Source organism: Chenopodium album, chromosome 22 (assembly GCF_948465745.1).
Source record: "Chenopodium album chromosome 22, dcCheAlbu1.1, whole genome shotgun sequence".
Lineage (NCBI taxonomy): Eukaryota > Viridiplantae > Streptophyta > Magnoliopsida > Caryophyllales > Amaranthaceae > Chenopodium > Chenopodium album.
In genome coordinates this window covers 37,971,186-37,987,314 of record NC_137855.1, presented here as the reverse complement: position 1 = coordinate 37,987,314, position 16,129 = coordinate 37,971,186, and the positions used below count along the sequence as shown (strand labels likewise).

The 16,129-nt window shown below is 34.6% G+C and overlaps 3 protein-coding genes across 3 annotated transcripts; 1 reads left to right on the top strand and 2 right to left on the bottom strand.

Moving 5' to 3' along the window:
- Positions 1–794: 794 nt before the first annotated feature.
- Positions 795–2,343, bottom strand: LOC145605955 (uncharacterized). The gene has a single exon (XM_081662021.1). It carries the CDS (start codon positions 2,251–2,253, stop codon positions 970–972), a length of 1,284 nt encoding a protein of 427 aa, XP_081518147.1. The 5' UTR covers positions 2,254–2,343; the 3' UTR covers positions 795–969.
- A 1,006-nt stretch (positions 2,344–3,349) lies between these two features.
- Positions 3,350–6,341, top strand: LOC145605777 (protein FATTY ACID EXPORT 5-like). Its single transcript, XM_081661842.1, has 3 exons — positions 3,350–3,705; positions 5,225–5,312; positions 5,972–6,341. Exons 1-3 carry the CDS (start codon positions 3,507–3,509, stop codon positions 6,042–6,044), a joined length of 360 nt encoding a protein of 119 aa, XP_081517968.1. The 5' UTR covers positions 3,350–3,506; the 3' UTR covers positions 6,045–6,341.
- Positions 6,342–7,818: 1,477 nt separating this feature from the next.
- Positions 7,819–15,190, bottom strand: LOC145605734 (uncharacterized). The gene is made up of 7 exons (XM_081661804.1): positions 14,647–15,190; positions 12,283–12,423; positions 11,839–12,204; positions 10,261–10,506; positions 9,135–9,227; positions 8,637–8,837; positions 7,819–8,279 (listed from the first exon to the last, which is right to left on the bottom strand). The coding sequence occupies exons 1-7, from the start codon at positions 14,953–14,955 to the stop codon at positions 8,064–8,066; spliced, it is 1,572 nt and encodes a 523-aa protein (XP_081517930.1). The 5' UTR covers positions 14,956–15,190; the 3' UTR covers positions 7,819–8,063.
- Positions 15,191–16,129: the final 939 nt, after the last annotated feature.

Sequence of the window (16,129 nt, the reverse complement as noted above, 5' to 3'; positions counted from 1 at the left end):
AGTTGAAGAAGAAGAACGGTTTTATCAGCATTTCAGCCATTTATAATATGGACTGGATTTCTAAGAACTTTGGGCTTTCTTTTGTTGTGACCAAGGCCAATGGATTAGATATAATTGTTTTGAGTTAAAAAAATTACTGAATTTAGATAGAGCTATCAAATCGGGTCTACGGTTGATTTCAGAAGTTGATTTGTACTAATAGGTCGTAGTACCCATACAAACCGAATGTGTAAATTTTTTTTTTTTTTTCTCGGTTTACTTTGGTTTTTGTGATTTTGTTGGCTTAGGGTATTTTGATAACCCTTTCGTTGTTGGGTGAAGAGGTGGTTTGGCCGAGGGATTGATAACTTAAATACAGAGTAGTAAAAACTATGCATGAGAATTGGATAACATCATCGTCCCATAATCATCTATACAACAGGACAATATTATATAGTACTCCATATTCCGTATATGTGACTATTGTGTTTGAATAATGTGAGACTAAAATAGGTTAGTTACATAATGCAATTCTTTATGATGCCTAGTTAAGTCATAGAAGTTACATTTGCAAGCAATAAGGAGATATAACAAACATAATAGCTTGTATTAAGAACCTACTAGGCAGGTTAGTCGCAAGAAATCTCAACCTGCCATTATCATATATTCATATGTTTACTTGCATTAGTTGCATACTGCCTGCCTACAGTCCAAAGCAGCAGTCACATTGTTCAAATTGCCACCATAGGCATAATTAACCTCATTTCAATATAGTTCTATGTTTTACTCTACGGAAGCGAGGCAAATGGTAGAAGTAAACATTTAACAGCCTGATACTGCAAGAAGCAAGATGAAAGAGACTGAAGCAGGATTCTAGCAAAGTGAAGGACAAGAGAATAATATAATTAATAATCAGCAAGTTTTAAATATACTCCGTATATGTGTATATAAAGATTGCGCTCATGCAGATACATTGTGTTGGTACACTAATCATCGATATGAAGATAGATTCTTTAGTGCCTCCTCCTTGAATCGTCTCTGGTCTTTAACCATGGACTCAAAAACATCTAGTAAGTTATCCAGCCCCTCTAATTTCTCGCTTCCTCCTAGTGCCTCCAATGCATACACAATGCTCTCAATGGTAGACAAATATCCAGGCTTAGGCTGTCGCCTAACTTCACTGAACATGCTCAACTTCTCCATGTCTAATCTCACAGACGGTATAATTTTCAACCATGGATTCTCATTATACATTCTATTCGCCTTTGACCAAGTTCCATCTAAAACAATCAAGTTCTTCACTTCAAAGTCCACAGCCTCAGCTGGCATTGCCTTTTGTGCAGGAAACAGAAGTGCTGATCCTGGTGGAACCGTGATTTGAAACTCTTCAAATTGTTCTAGTTCTAAACTCCCACTGATCTGCTTCTTTTGCAGCTTCTTTACCACGAACCCTCCCGTTAGTGACTGCAGAGCCTCTGGTGACGCGGCAAGATGTTCAAGACTGAGTGTTTTCCCTTCATCTTGCAGCTTCCACTGATGAGAAATGTTGCTGATTTCTCCATATTTACCAATAGTTACACTCATTACAGCTTTAGGAATTTCTGATTTCACATTTTTACTAGTTATATTATCACAAACACCAGCAACTTCTGCATCACATTGCTTAAGCAAGTGATCATCTTTCTTGGCCAATGCACCACCACTTCCTTCGAACTCGAAAATTTTATCGACATTTTCTTGAATACAACCCGAAAGCCTCTCAGAATCTGAAATTTCAATGTACCCAGCTTCTGAATCAAGATCAGTAACCTGATCAAAACCCCGCTTTCCAGAAATTTTAACCTCTAAACTCTCAGAGGCATTTTCACAAACAGTTGACGTGCATTCGTCTTCTAACAAAATCTCTGTACCATCCAACTCCAATGGCTGAATATCAAGCTGAGCTTCAAACATAACATCAGTAACAGTGAAAACATCGACATTTTTCAAACCCAATTTAGCAATTTTTGCAGAATTAAGAGGGTGTTTTCTTTCTAAGCTATGCTGAAGAATTGTGACATGAACTTTGTTATTAAGATTTGGGTGTTTCAGTCGAGTGCAAAGACAGAGAGAAAGAGGTTTAGAGCAAGATGGGCAGGTGGGTCTCTTGGAATTTTGCTGGGATTTCATCTTTAAAGTTGGGATTTTAGAGAGAGAAAAAATTGTTCTGGTAAAAAATGTTGAAAGTTTGCTGGTGCATTGGAAGTTGCTGATCTTAGTCTTGACTTGAGACATGAAGCTTGTACACAATTAGGGGTGTTATTTGGGTGCTTAAAAGTTTTGTTTTAACAATATGTTAGCATGGATGTGTTGTATTTTGCTTAGGTAAAGGAATGGAGTGGATGTAACTCATGTAAGGACTAAAGAGAGGAAGATAAATTACATCTTCGTCTATTTGTAAATACGGATAATTTGGTACACCTACTAATCGATCTTAGAAAATTAGCTTTGTTCGTAATGGTTTTCTCAATTAGTTATATGTCACTTCCTTAAGCTCTACATACATTTCTCATCTAGCAATCTTTACACTTTAGTTCCCCATTGTCTCTTCTGTAGAGGGTTATCGAGCTTATAATGGTTATTAACTTAATATGGTCATGGTCGAGAAGTTAAGCTCTACCTTTCTCATATAGTCATTCTTACACTCAAATTTCCCATCCTTTTTCTTGCCGAGAGCTGTCGAGTTCATAACGGTTATAAACTTAATTTGAGCTGAAAATTTAAAATCTACATTTCTCATCAAGCCTCTGTTACATTTTAATTTCTCACTCTCACTCCCGTATTGTATTGTCAAGCTCAAAACAATTATAAACTTATTTTGTTTAGAGCAAAATCATTTTTGAAATGCATTTGAAAAAGAAGAAGTCTAAATGACAAATAAAAGTTTAAAACCACTAATAACAATGATAATCTTGATGAAATGATATGGACTAAGAAAACCCACATAGAATCAATTAAGTGAATAGGATGACGACTAAAAATTAGATTAACCTATATAAAACTAGGAAATAGGTGAAAGAGTAAGGGGTCCAATCCTTAAAGTGTCTATAGTGGAAATTGAATCTCAACCTCAAGATTAAGATGTACAATTTTTTTCACTAGTAGAGTTAAACTTGATAATCGAGTATTCAGTGGTCCATTCTCCCCATTCAACAATTTGGATAAAGCATAGATAATGACCAATTTATTACAAACATAAATTATTAATGAAAAACTAGGATCGGAGAGTCGTTGACATCTAACTAATTACTTAATTAGTAATTACTCATCATCCATTAATCCATATTATTGCTTCCATTTCGTAATTTTTAATACAACTAACCAAATTGCAATAGCTCAAGGTGGCCACACGCCAATACCCACTTTCCCTTTGACCATTTCCAAAATTCCTCGAATAATTCTCTCTGCAATTTCATCGATCTCAAATCCAAAAACCCAGTTCAAATTTGATCAATCTTGTAATAATCTCAAATACCCATTAGTCGAAAATGCATGATTTTTGCTTCACAATCCCATATGGGTTTGTTCTTGTATTGGGCGGGCTCATCGGGTACGCCAAGAAAGGCAGTTTGGCTTCACTTGGTGGGGGTGCTGGTGCTGGTTTATTGCTCATTTTAGCTGGTTATTTGAGCCTCAATGCTTTCAAAAAGCGCAAAAATTCATACTTTGCTTTGATTCTTGAGACTGGTATGCTTAATTAAATGTTATTATGTTCAATTGGCTTTTCAAAGTTATTTTTTTGGGCAATTTTGTGATGAATTTCTTCATAAGTGATCTTTGGTTGGTTTTTATAATGTGATCATGTGTGTTTTCATCGCAATGTTAACAATTTAGAGCTATGTCTTCTTGGAAGTTGGAACCTAGCTAGATTTGTGAGAATTGTGACTTGTATTGATTTTGCAGCTTGTAGGATGTATAATTTTATTTTATTTTTGGTTGATCCATGGTTTAAGGTGAAGAATCATAATCTGAATTGGTTTTTTGCCACCTCAGATTTTAGGGGAAAGAATTGTGTTGTTGCTATTTTAAGGTTTGTTCAAAATGATCTTTGTCTTGAATCTTGATGATAAGGTTTAATGGTATTTAACCTTTTCCTTGCACTGATGTTGGCCATGACTAATGAATTTTTGAGCAGAAATGACTATCTAAGAGGTATTGTGAGGTAAGTTAATTCGCGGGAAGATTTATATAGTTATATGAGGTACTGCAAGAAGCAGGGCAGAAAACTGTGCAAGCAATATGACCTGTGTAGTTGTGTACTAACTATAGATAAAATTTGTGCTGACTCTTTTGGTACACCTCTTAGCTCTAGGTAACCGAAATTTAGCTGATGAAAGAGAGGATAGCTACACAGCAATATGTTGTTTTTGATGTGAAATGTTGATCTAACTTTATGGAAGGGTTTCTATACGACTATACCCTTGTAAGTGGGATTGCTAGTTTTTTCCTTTCCTGAATCTGATTCTGAAAGATTCCATATATTATCAAACTTCTTGTAAATTAGAGATCTCGGCCTTTGGAAGCTCGTTGATCAGGAGTACCAAATTTTAAGTGAGGACCTTTTGAACACATTGGAGATGTTTAACAAGACCTTTTGAGTTAAAGATTATAGCAATGCGATTTTCACGTAGATTTAGCATATAGTTCAACTTCCAAATGCAAATGATTCCTGATCATAGATAAGTAAAGCAAAGTGTTCTTGTCCAATGCAATGCACACATCCTTGCAGGCTTTCTAAAATTGCAGTTCCTTAACTGTTTAGAATTATTTGTGATGTATTCTGAGACTACAAGTACTTCTATGATACTTTTTTATCTGGATAAAGCTAGGCAAACATGCAGAAGAAACTAGTTTTGTATTTGGATGTTTTATGTTTGCAATAGTAACACTAAAACTTACATGCACTTATACGAGTATGTATTTTTGCTTCTAGCATCTGGTGGTTGTTTTCATACCTTGAATGCATACAATTTCGTCCATACTTCCTTGCCTATAAATTTATTCAAGAAAGACAATAATAAGGATTGAAAGTTTGAAATAGCTGGCTTACTTCTGATGGTAGTTGAAGAAAGTCAAGAAACCAATCAACCATCATAAGTTCACTTTAACTCAGACAAATAAAACATGGCCATTCAGCTTTCATTCTATACATGAAATATCTTGAAGCATAGTATTTGAAGTTTGATCTATCTATCTATCTCAACAGTGACTGCAACTGGACTCACATATGTTATGGGACAACGCTATATGGAGACATCAAAGATAATGCCTGCTGGAGTAATTGCCATGATCAGGTACCTTGATTAGAAAACCCTACTCTGTTATTCTCTTTGCATTAGTAGCATGGTTTCCTTGCATCTTCATTGTGTTTAAATCCATAAAGAGTTCTCCATGATATTCAAAGGAGCCTTATGTGATGTTACACTTGTTAATCATTGGCAAAATGTTACCCCATCTACATGTCGTTTCAGGAACTTTTACACATCAAGAATTTGAATAAAATTTGGTTAAATTTGCATTACATTTAATATTAGTATGTTGTGCTAAATTGGTCTACATTGTTAAATTGCTAATGTTGATTGGCATACAATATTGCATTATTATAATAAACTACTTATATTTTGGATCAAAATGAAGTAGCTAAAACGACTTATATTTTGGAACATATGAAGTACTCTTAAACAGTTAAACCAGGAAGATTTCATGCATGAGCACTTAAGATTTCACGATATGAGGTTTAGAATACTTAACTTATTATGTTTATTTACGGAGCCTATGATTAGTCACTTTAAAAAACCATGATATACAAAGTACCTCATAATCATAGGCTATGCTAGCATATGTTTAATTGATGCATGTGTTAATTAAACATCTTTTTCCAGCTCCTTTGCTCGATACTATTTCTTCCTTTTCTGATAAATTCTCATCCATCTCTCATTCTTGTTATTTGCAGTGCATTCATGACTGCCTTTTACGCTTACAAGGTAGCAAGTGGTGGCAACCATTTTCCGGCCAAGGCTGAGTAATGTTATAGTATACCATTCTCAAGTCGAAAAGTTCTGTTGACTGCCCTACAGCACATTTCTGTTGCATACTAGTAACATTCTTTTTCTTACAGCTACTGTGAATCCTAGCTATGTGAATCCTAGCTATAGTATACCATTTTCAAGTCGAAAAGATCTCTAATTTGCCTGCTTTTACTTATGTAAGATGTATTTTGTATTGAAATATGACAAATGTATGTGTATCCGAGATACTAATTTTTCTTAGAAATGAAATGATGAATTGATTTCTAATTTACTACTGTCTGATTCTGCGTACAACTTTCATTCTTAGTGACTTCAGAGATGGCCAATTTGCCTTGCCATTTTGCCAATATCTCTTATATTTGCTTAGGAAGAGTAAGTTATCCTATAAAAACTCTGCCGGATTTAACCCTGAAGTAGATGCATAACAGAGAATTGTCAAAGATTTACTACTTTCTTGGCACTTGGCCTTTAAACTGTAGGTATGATGAATTCTGCCCCATACAGCCCAAACAATCAGAGTTTTTCAAAGGTATGTACATTGAAAAATTATAGACGATGAAAAATTGTTTCAGAATAATAGTTCAAGTCCCCAGTTCATGAACTGTTAATCCTTTACCAGCAAAAATTTGGATCAGTAAAACTTACTGTATTAGACAACCGCTTATTACATACTGAATTGTTATAAAAAGATGCAATTCTGCTGTGTGCTGTTATGTTGGAGCTTAACAAGTTCAGCTAATTCAGTCCCAGATCTCAGCGCTTATAGTAGTTTTTTTAAACCGCAACTTTTACTCCATATAAGAGGGTATGATTTGTCGCAGCAATTACCAGCAGCAAATACAGTACACACTCGTAATGAGTTCAATGTTTGTTGCTCAAGCCAATAGTATCCTGTTTCCATTCAAATTCACTTAAATACTTGCAGCAAAAACTAATCCTTGAAACAATCTAATGGCGCCTGTGTTGCATATTGTTCTCGAATCATGAACATGAAACTTGGCGGTATCTATAAAGTTGTAGACAACTATTCCCTTTAAGGCTCAAGCCATAGTAGATATAGATAGGGGATGTTTGGTTCATTATAGGGACAAGGAATGGAATTACATTTGTGGGTAATTTTGGTAAGACGATTAAACCACCATCTTAAACACGATTTGTTCCAGCTTATTGAAAACTCTTGGGTTTATATATGTCGCCACAATGTATGATACTACTACATGCTTATCCAGATATGTTGTTTTTGGAACACAGGAAGCAATTTCACCATCATATCAGATAGCTAAATGGTAATGAAAGACACCGCATAATGAAAGAGAATATCAAGTAAGATGCTCAAATCTATGTTTGATTGCGGGACATCTCTAATGAGCAGGCCGGATCACATCCTTAGCCATTGCGAGAAGAACTCAAACGAAGACCTTGGAACTGCTAGCCAGACAAACGAGGGCTCGGATGCAGAAGCGTGAAGTATGCAAGCTGCACTTACTCTATACCTTTATAAGGTGGAATTAGAATGTGACTGTTAACATGGTAACTAAAAACCATGCTACTACTGCAACTTATTCTATGCTGTTATAAGCCTGTCGATTTCAGGGGAAACTTTGTCAATATCAAGGACGTACACAGTTCCTGACTATAGTGAAATACAACTGATCAATTGTGAATGATCTTCTCAGCGAAAATATGTAGGAAAATTTGTGGGAGCTATTGCTCCAAGTTACAACAAAAGATTGATTGCAACCATAATTGAAGAATCAATTTGAGATACCACTTGCTAAAAGGAAAGGTGAAACTTATATACTACGTATAATCAGAGTCGAATCAAGCTACAACAAAAGTTGCATTTAGATTAATCATGTGTACAGACAACACTCTCTATGGTGACTAGCTGAACCAAATATACACCTTACATCAACCTACATATGTTATGATGTTATACACGAAAATTATGTACAGAAATAACATGAAAGTATAAAAAAATCCTGCTATTTTGCTAAAACCAACTAGTGTGACTCATTAACAGTTGTTTGGTCTGTAATATCTTGGAGGAAGGGATGGGCACATTTCGTTCATATGTGAGTACGGATCAATGGTATTGTAACCAGGCAATTCCATTCTATATCTTCCTCGGATTTGACAAAAAGGAAGCTCCACATGATCATTGTCGTTGCACCAACTCGGAAGCCGACTTAGATCATCTTCGAAAAACTTCAGTGAGTAGGCATCCTTTATCTGCAATCAAAGCAAAATATATCAACCCTTGGTTTCACAAAGACAGTGAGAATAGAAGTCCTCAAACTTGTGCCCCGAGTTACATTAAATATTAGCAGCTCAGCTGCCTGTTTATATTGGAGCAATCAAAAGAAGATCAAATCGTAAGGTAGCTGACTGATTAAAAAAAAATAAAAAATCTCAAGTGATGCTGTATTGTTAGAAGACCGTTGGGGCCTTGTGGGGATCTTGGTGTACACAAGGGCACTGTTCCTGAATCATGCTACATAATTATATGAAGCACGAGGACAGCGATTAACCCCATTAAACAGGGCCAGTTAAAAAATTAGTAGAGCGAGGATAAAAGAAAAAACTCACAGTGAACTCAGTTGCTTGAATGGAACTAGAAAGTGGCCCAAAGAGTCCAGCTGCCTTGTATATTTGAAGAACATAAGCAACACACGAGACAGACGATCCATCTTCATAGATCCAATCATCTTGCTCAGGAATAGCAAGCAACTGATCAAAGGATGAGCCACGTTTTTCAACTTCTACAAGAACTTCAGGAAGATCAAGATCCTGCATAGAGAAAGGGTAGCCGCAAAAAAAGCAAAAATCATTTACAAAAGTCAAATCCCTGTATAAATATTTTTGTAACAATTTTTTATATTAGAAACAACATTCCATTCCTTCCCTGAATATCATAAAATCATGTTCCTTAAAAATAAAGGGTGGTAGCACACAAGAGGGGAAATTCAGTGGTTCAATAGAACATGCTAATCAGGAAGCACCATTCACATCTTATCAATCATCAGTTGGGACAATAGATGAGTCAAATACAAAAACTAAGAATGAGAGACATTATGGAACATTTACCTCAGTTCCCAACCGCTTATTCAATGCTTCCTTCCACAAGTTGGCTGCATAAGCAGGCTGCATCTGGTACCATATTGTCATTACAGAAGCAACCTGAAAAAAGGAAACAAATAGACGAATAACTAAACTAAATTGTACTACTATATAAGAAACCATCAATCAGATAATGTTTTTTGTACATCAAAAGACCTTTAAAGTTTATCATAAAAGTGAAATTGAAATATCTGTTAGCTGAAAGGTGATTAAGACATAAAAAGAGACTGAAACTAATTGAGAAACTCTCCAACAAACTGAAATACCTGAACACTTTCTAACTTTTAGGACACTAAAAGATGAGCTACCACTTTTCACATAAGAAAATAACCTTTTGACATAATGATAGTAATAACTAATAATCTAAGATATTTTATATGTAAAACATTACCACCTGTAAGGCTGTAAGTCCATGAAGTTATTTTCCAAAAAAAAATTTTAAAAAAAAAAAAATCTGTAGCAAAAAATCAGAATAGTCAAGGTTTTTAATAAAATGTGGCTAATAATGCAGACACTATACTTTTCCTTCTATTCAAGCTTTGACATAATAGCTAATTTCTGATAAAATAAATAAAATAAAAGCATCAACAGAATGGAATTCTCAAGCTGGATGGCCAGAATCTACACTAGATAATATATATATATAAAGAAAAATATAACAAAAATTATCAGTGCCTGCAACAAAATTTACAGAATTTTCACGTTTTGGCACTTAACAAGTATTAATAACTAGTACACAAACATCATTTATCATGTTTAATTACAGGAAATTTTCAATTCAGAGATTGTATGGTTACAACAGTACTAGGATTAACAGCAAACTGTGTATGCAGCTAAAAGTGGCCACAGAGTGAACACATATTCTTGAGAATAATCGAAAACAATATTCATGTGATCGTGATATGACATCAAGGATATAAAGCATAGTGTTGACAATAAATAATGAAGTAAAGTGGAAAGATGAACTCATTAGCCAAAAGTTACCCGTATAAAGAATATGAATTGGAATGAATGGTAGGACAATTTCTAGGAATTCAATAATCCCAGAATAAAGTGGACTAAGCTGAAAGAGAATGTAAGAAATATGTCATACCAGATGTGCATCCAAAGGAGGAGGATAATTCTTATCAACAGTGTCTACCCAGCTGAAAATGAGGTTGTGGTAACCATATGGCTGCCCATCCATACTTCTTGCATACTCCCAAGCAGCACTTTCATTAAATTTGGCGCGTAGAGAAGGATGTAAGGGAAGCAATGCAATGTGAGGATTAGCGTTATCTTTAGTCAACTCATATTCCCACCACTCATCCCAAGTAAGCAGAGCTACAACATCTTCTCCCTGTAACATGAAATTACAAAAATTCAGAGTCAAACTGATACAAAACAAATGAAGGCAGCTAAACCTCTAGACAGATAACAAATAAAGTAATCACAAAGCAGCAAATGGTAAAATTATAGCAAAAGGACAGGAACATCATTAATTTACCAATGTTTCTCAATTAAATAGCAAAACCCTGCAGAATCATAGCAAAATGACAGGACATCACTAATTCACCAATGTTTCTCAATTAAGCAGTTTTCTAAGTTAATTAAAGTTAGCATGGGAGGAAAAAGTTGTCTAGACTCTAGATGACAAAGGGAGGTTAGTGGTGAGGATAACATAGGAATGATAGGATAAAGAAATGGTGAAGCAAGCGAAAATAAATGAAAATTTCCCATACTGGATACCCCTAGCACAATAAGAATTGAGGGATTTAAGATCTCCACATTTCTCAACCTCTCCAGTCTTAAAATCCATCCCTACAATCATAGTATTAAAAATAGGAACAAGTTGATGATAAGGAGCACAAGTTTCACAGCCAAGTTCTAGAAATCCAGAAACAGGACTGTCCAAATCAATCAGTGAACAAGCCATGATCTTCTCTTAAAGAATCCAGGTATCAGCAAAACAATTAACCTGGCTGTTCGGTAAGTATGGAGTGTACTCAAACTTCAAGGTTAATTTTCTACAAAATGCATTAAACCCTTTTCTTTATGTACAATTACCTTGACTACTCGCACTTATACAACTATTAAAAAAAAGAGTTTCCAGTAGTTCATTACCTCAATACTTTTTTTTTTTTGGGAGGGGGGGGGGGGGGGGGGTGGGACAGAAACATTTAACTAGTTGTCACTAATAAATGAAGCAAAAATATGTTTCTATAGAAAAGGTATAAAATTTACACCACTATTTAGTTCATTCTGTGAATAAAAAATTCAACCAAGAACCAACGATCCTCCACAGAAGTGACTAAACCCCTTGAAGCTTGATCACTAGTCAACTTTTCCATTACCGGCAACTTCCGAAAACACAGACGTGCACAAATTCAAAAAATTATGTACATATGAAGTTGTAGCCTTGAGATAACCATGCATAAGATACAATAATGCTCAGCATTTAAACTTTAATATAAGTTTTGGGTAAATAAGTTCATTTAAGGGCAAATAATTCAGGTGAATTTAGATAAGAGTCCATAAGTTCAGATAAGGGCTATCAATTGCAATTTACAACTAAACATACGTTCAAAATTCAAATAGATTAAGGTTAGTTCAAATGAGGGCCAATTAGTACAAATAAGCAGTTTCCAAGTTTCAACTCAAGTATCAAAAATGAAGACATAACTACACTGACCTTATCATTTTCATGTCCAGATTCTGCAACCCATAGCTTTCCATCAGAATCCCTCAAGCACACAGCACTATGACCAGCATAGGATCCAGTGACCCACTTCTCCAGGGTCTCAAATCCACCCCAACGGCCACGAATTTTTGATATAGCAAGGAAGTCTCCAGATTGAATCTCATCAGTGGTAATGTTTGTAACCCAAGGTTTAGGGCGTTCCTCAAACGAAGCCCCCATATGCTTCTTAAGAAAAGCAAGGTTAGAGTTCTCACCCCAAGCAGTATTTGTAAATAGAGGGAAGACCTCCCATAAAGCTTGCAAAGTACCAAGCATTCCAGCTTGCAAAAGAAAAATTGAAACCCCATGTTCTTTTACCTGAAATAAAGATAGTGTCAATGAATTCCTAATAACCAAGTCAGAGAGGAAGAAATGCCCAGAATGAAATGAACTTACATATTCATATTCGTTTTTATCTTCCCACTCTTTGAACTCCAGAGTATGTTCCCGAGATAGTAAATAGTAGTCCCATGTCACACGATATGGAGTTGCAAAGACATAAATGTCCATACAGGTCCAACTATGGGCACTGCTAACCTGGTTGCATAACAACAAAGATAAGGCTATTAATGTAATCCAGAGTTTCAAGGATCATATTTATAAGCATCCCAAGGCTTACAACACCAAAATACCAAAAAGTGACAAAACCCATAATCAAAAGGTTTTGGCAAATGATCCCATGATAATGCATGAAGATAAAAGAAAGAAAAAGAAAGCCATCTACTTTCTAAAAGTCTACAACAAATCAAGAGATTATCAAGGAGGGTAAAATATCCGTTGAAGGATTCCACCCATACAAACACAAAAGACACTGTACAAGCAACAAATATAATATTATCAGAGAAAACATCCATGCTCTAGCAGACATTAGGAGTCTTGTTCCAAAATAAGGAGGAGCTGAGAAGCCGAGAAGGGTAATACTTCTGTGCAAAAGACTAAAAGTTTAGTGATTAGTGAGCAAGCAATACCTATTATTAGATTCCTGAATATAGACACATCAGAAAACTAGTTCTCAACAGAGCTTCACAACCATTTGTAAATCACATTTACTATTCAATCTTCATTACTGTTGGCAGCATCGACCGAAAACATGGAAAAAAAAAAAAAAAAAAAAACCCCACCCGACATATGTTTTTGTAATACTATGTTTATCAATATTTGTGTGCACGCCATCCACCCAAACTCCCAATTCCCAAATTAAAATTGAATAAGGATTCAAAGTCCATTCCTCAAAACTCCATGGGATTACCAAACAGCCAATGAACCCATCTCTTTATCTTCATTTCCCATTAGCTAACCAAATAAAAGTAAACATGAAAGTTCTAAGAATACCTAAGCCAATCCATTCTACACTAAATCATTTGTTGATACATTGCACCTCATATGTACATAAACATACATAAAGCCTATGTATGGGGACCCACCAAAAGTGTTAAACTAGGATATAGCAATTGACACCAATGAGTCTGAAGAGTCACACCCATATCTGACATAGGTGATACAGGAGAACATATAACATAGAGCCATAGAGCTAACTTAGCTATAATCACATGTAGCCACTGAACTTAGAATCTAAATCGGAAAAGGTTTGAGGTTATGTTCCCATGGACATATCTCTAAACTCTCATAGTGGCAGAAACATAAAGAGGTTGCTTCCAGGCATATCCAAAGTGAGATCTTCATATCTACAGTACTTATAAAACATTCATATAACTGCATAAGTACATATGTATGAATAGAGCCACAACTGATCACAACACAGAAACAACTAAATTACTACTACAAGACCAACATGCCATAATATTTCGCAAATTGCTTTACTGTTACAGCTAAATAAGCCATAATACAATTGTAAATTGTTTCACTCATTGAGTGATAATCCTTCTTTTGCATGGTATATTCCCTACATTTCATAATAATATCGTACAACTTTTCGAAATTCTAATTATGACCTGTGGTGTTCAGTAGAAGATTAGGAAGAAAAACATTCCTTTCCCTACCCTCCCTTTCCTTCCCTCCAAAATTACTCCCCTCACTTTCTCTCCCTCCAAAAATGCTATCCAAACACAGTATGGAAGGACATATCACTGGCGAGGAAGATAAGGAAAAGATGATAGCCTAATATTAATATTTTTTTTGCATTTGATTGGTTCTCTCCCCTATTCCTAGCTCTAATTCCACTTCTCCCCGCTTTCGCTTTGCTTCCCCCCACCCCGTTTCTCTCAACTTTAATATTCAAACTCCATTCCTCTCCAACCAAAACTCCATGGATTCATCAAACAGCCAATAACCCATTCCCCTTCCCTTCTTTTCCCCATTTAAACCTAATCAAACAGTTCCAAACATCTCGTCGTTAACCGCACTACTCCATTCACCAAGTTCCCACAAAACTTCACAAATCAAATAATTTTAAGTAAAATTACACACACACATGCCTTAATTATCATATTCAAATTCAACTAAAATTATACAGTATTCTTATTTAATCAATTTCAGCTAAATTAACATTATACCCACTTGCCGATATTAAACAGAAGTTCAGGAAGAAAAACAAATTAATCCTATTGAAGTTCATATGCAAACAAAAACACAACATACACGCATACCAACAAAAAAAAATCAATTTCATTCAAAAAATAACAACTCAATCAAATTGAAGTCCAAATTCACAAAACCCACATAGAAAAACCTCAAATATCACTCAAAACTGATCAAAAAAAGAAAACAAATTCAAATTATAAAAAAAATTATGATACAAACCTTAATATGAAGGGTACCCCCACCAAATTGACTACCACTTTTATTATGAAATTCAAGCCAAGCAGTATTCTCATAAAAGCAAGCCCCTTTCCAATCCAAGCTATTATTCGAAGAAGAAGAAGCAGCCCCCACAAAAGTCGGCAAAAGGTCAACCGCCCGGTTCATGGTTTTAAGAACCTGCCATGAAACCTCCTTAGGAAGAAGAGGAAGAACATCAGAGGGGTAAAATGGGGATTTCAGGGGGTTTGAAGTGGGGAAGAAGATGAGAAGAAAGAGGAGAGAGAAAATCGAAAAGGGCGTGTTTGGCATGGTTGTTAAAATTGAAGGTTTCTTGAGTTCATCAATGGAGTTTTGTGAATTTAAATGTGAAAGTGGGTAGTTTTAATTGGGTTCATCCAAACACGCCATTGTTAGTTTGATGTAAGATTGAAAGATTCAGAAGTTTGGAGAGATTAAACGGTGACGTATTGGTGAGATTCTTTGTTACGGATCCGAATATACGGAGATTTTTATTTTTTTTTTCTTTTTTTGTTTGTGAACGAGTGCCACGAGACATGAATGGGTAGCTTAATGTAGAAAAAGGGTTCGTTTGGAATAGAATAACGGCTTGTTTTCGTTGTGATGACAAAGAATCATCTGGATCACACAAGGATGGATACCGAAATACTTGTACTAACTCCGTTAACTTTTAGTTTTAATTTTGAGGTATTATTTGTGATATAATTTGAGTATACAAAGAGTGAAGTTTTTTTTTTTTTTTTTATTGAAAAAACATAAAGGTGAAATTGTTAGCTTTCAAAAAAAAAAAGTTGAAGTTGTTATAAGGGGTTGAATACTAACCATTATTACAAACAGAATTAATCATAAATTATATTCTCTTAATTAAATTTTTTTTAAAAAAATTTGTTTACCCTATAAAAATTTAATGTAAAAGATATATGAATTGAAGATAGTATACAAGCATTTAATTTGTTAATTTATACTCCGAATTCTCTTTATAACATCATTTTTTTTGCTTACAAATTAATAAAGATTTTCTTCTCTTAATTATATATGAATTCTCTTTATAGCTTCATTTTTTTTTTTTTTTTGAGGGGAAATATAATGAAGATTCACTTCTCTTAATTTTGTAAGTTAATAAATTTTGATTAAAATTTACACTCTAGCTAAATTAATAAAGATTTTCTTCTCTTAATTATATAAGTTGATAAATTTCGATAAAATGATGCACACTCTAATTAAGTGCATTTACCAGGCCAATTTCATTCTTTTATTTTGACACGATAAATTTTGATATATATTTTTTCCATTTCTAAGCTAAAATCAATGATTTTATAATCTATAAATGGAAGAGATAAATGCCAACGTGCCCAATATACATTATAGACCTAATTTGTGTGATTTCTTTCTTTTAAAAGTTTAATACTCGATCTCAAGAACTATGTCCACTAACACTACTATAAATATGAAGTATTTCTTCAAT

What these genes read in the sequence shown, in the direction of transcription:
- LOC145605734 (XM_081661804.1), bottom strand. Translation starts at nt 14,955, where the DNA reads ATGCCAAACACGCCCTTTTCGATTTTCTCTCTCCTCTTTCTTCTCATC. An exon ending in GGGGTACCCTTCATATTAAG is followed by an intron (nt 12,424 to 14,646) that starts GTTTGTATCATA and finishes TTATGCAACCAG; the next exon opens with GTTAGCAGTGCCCATAGTTG. An exon ending in CTGGACATGAAAATGATAAG is followed by an intron (nt 10,507 to 11,838) that starts GTCAGTGTAGTT and finishes TTCATGTTACAG; the next exon opens with GGAGAAGATGTTGTAGCTCT.
- LOC145605955 (XM_081662021.1), bottom strand. Translation starts at nt 2,253, where the DNA reads ATGTCTCAAGTCAAGACTAAGATCAGCAACTTCCAATGCACCAGCAAA.
- LOC145605777 (XM_081661842.1), top strand. Translation starts at nt 3,507, where the DNA reads ATGCATGATTTTTGCTTCACAATCCCATATGGGTTTGTTCTTGTATTG. An exon ending in TGCTTTGATTCTTGAGACTG is followed by an intron (nt 3,706 to 5,224) that starts GTATGCTTAATT and finishes CTATCTCAACAG; the next exon opens with TGACTGCAACTGGACTCACA. An exon ending in GGAGTAATTGCCATGATCAG is followed by an intron (nt 5,313 to 5,971) that starts GTACCTTGATTA and finishes TGTTATTTGCAG; the next exon opens with TGCATTCATGACTGCCTTTT.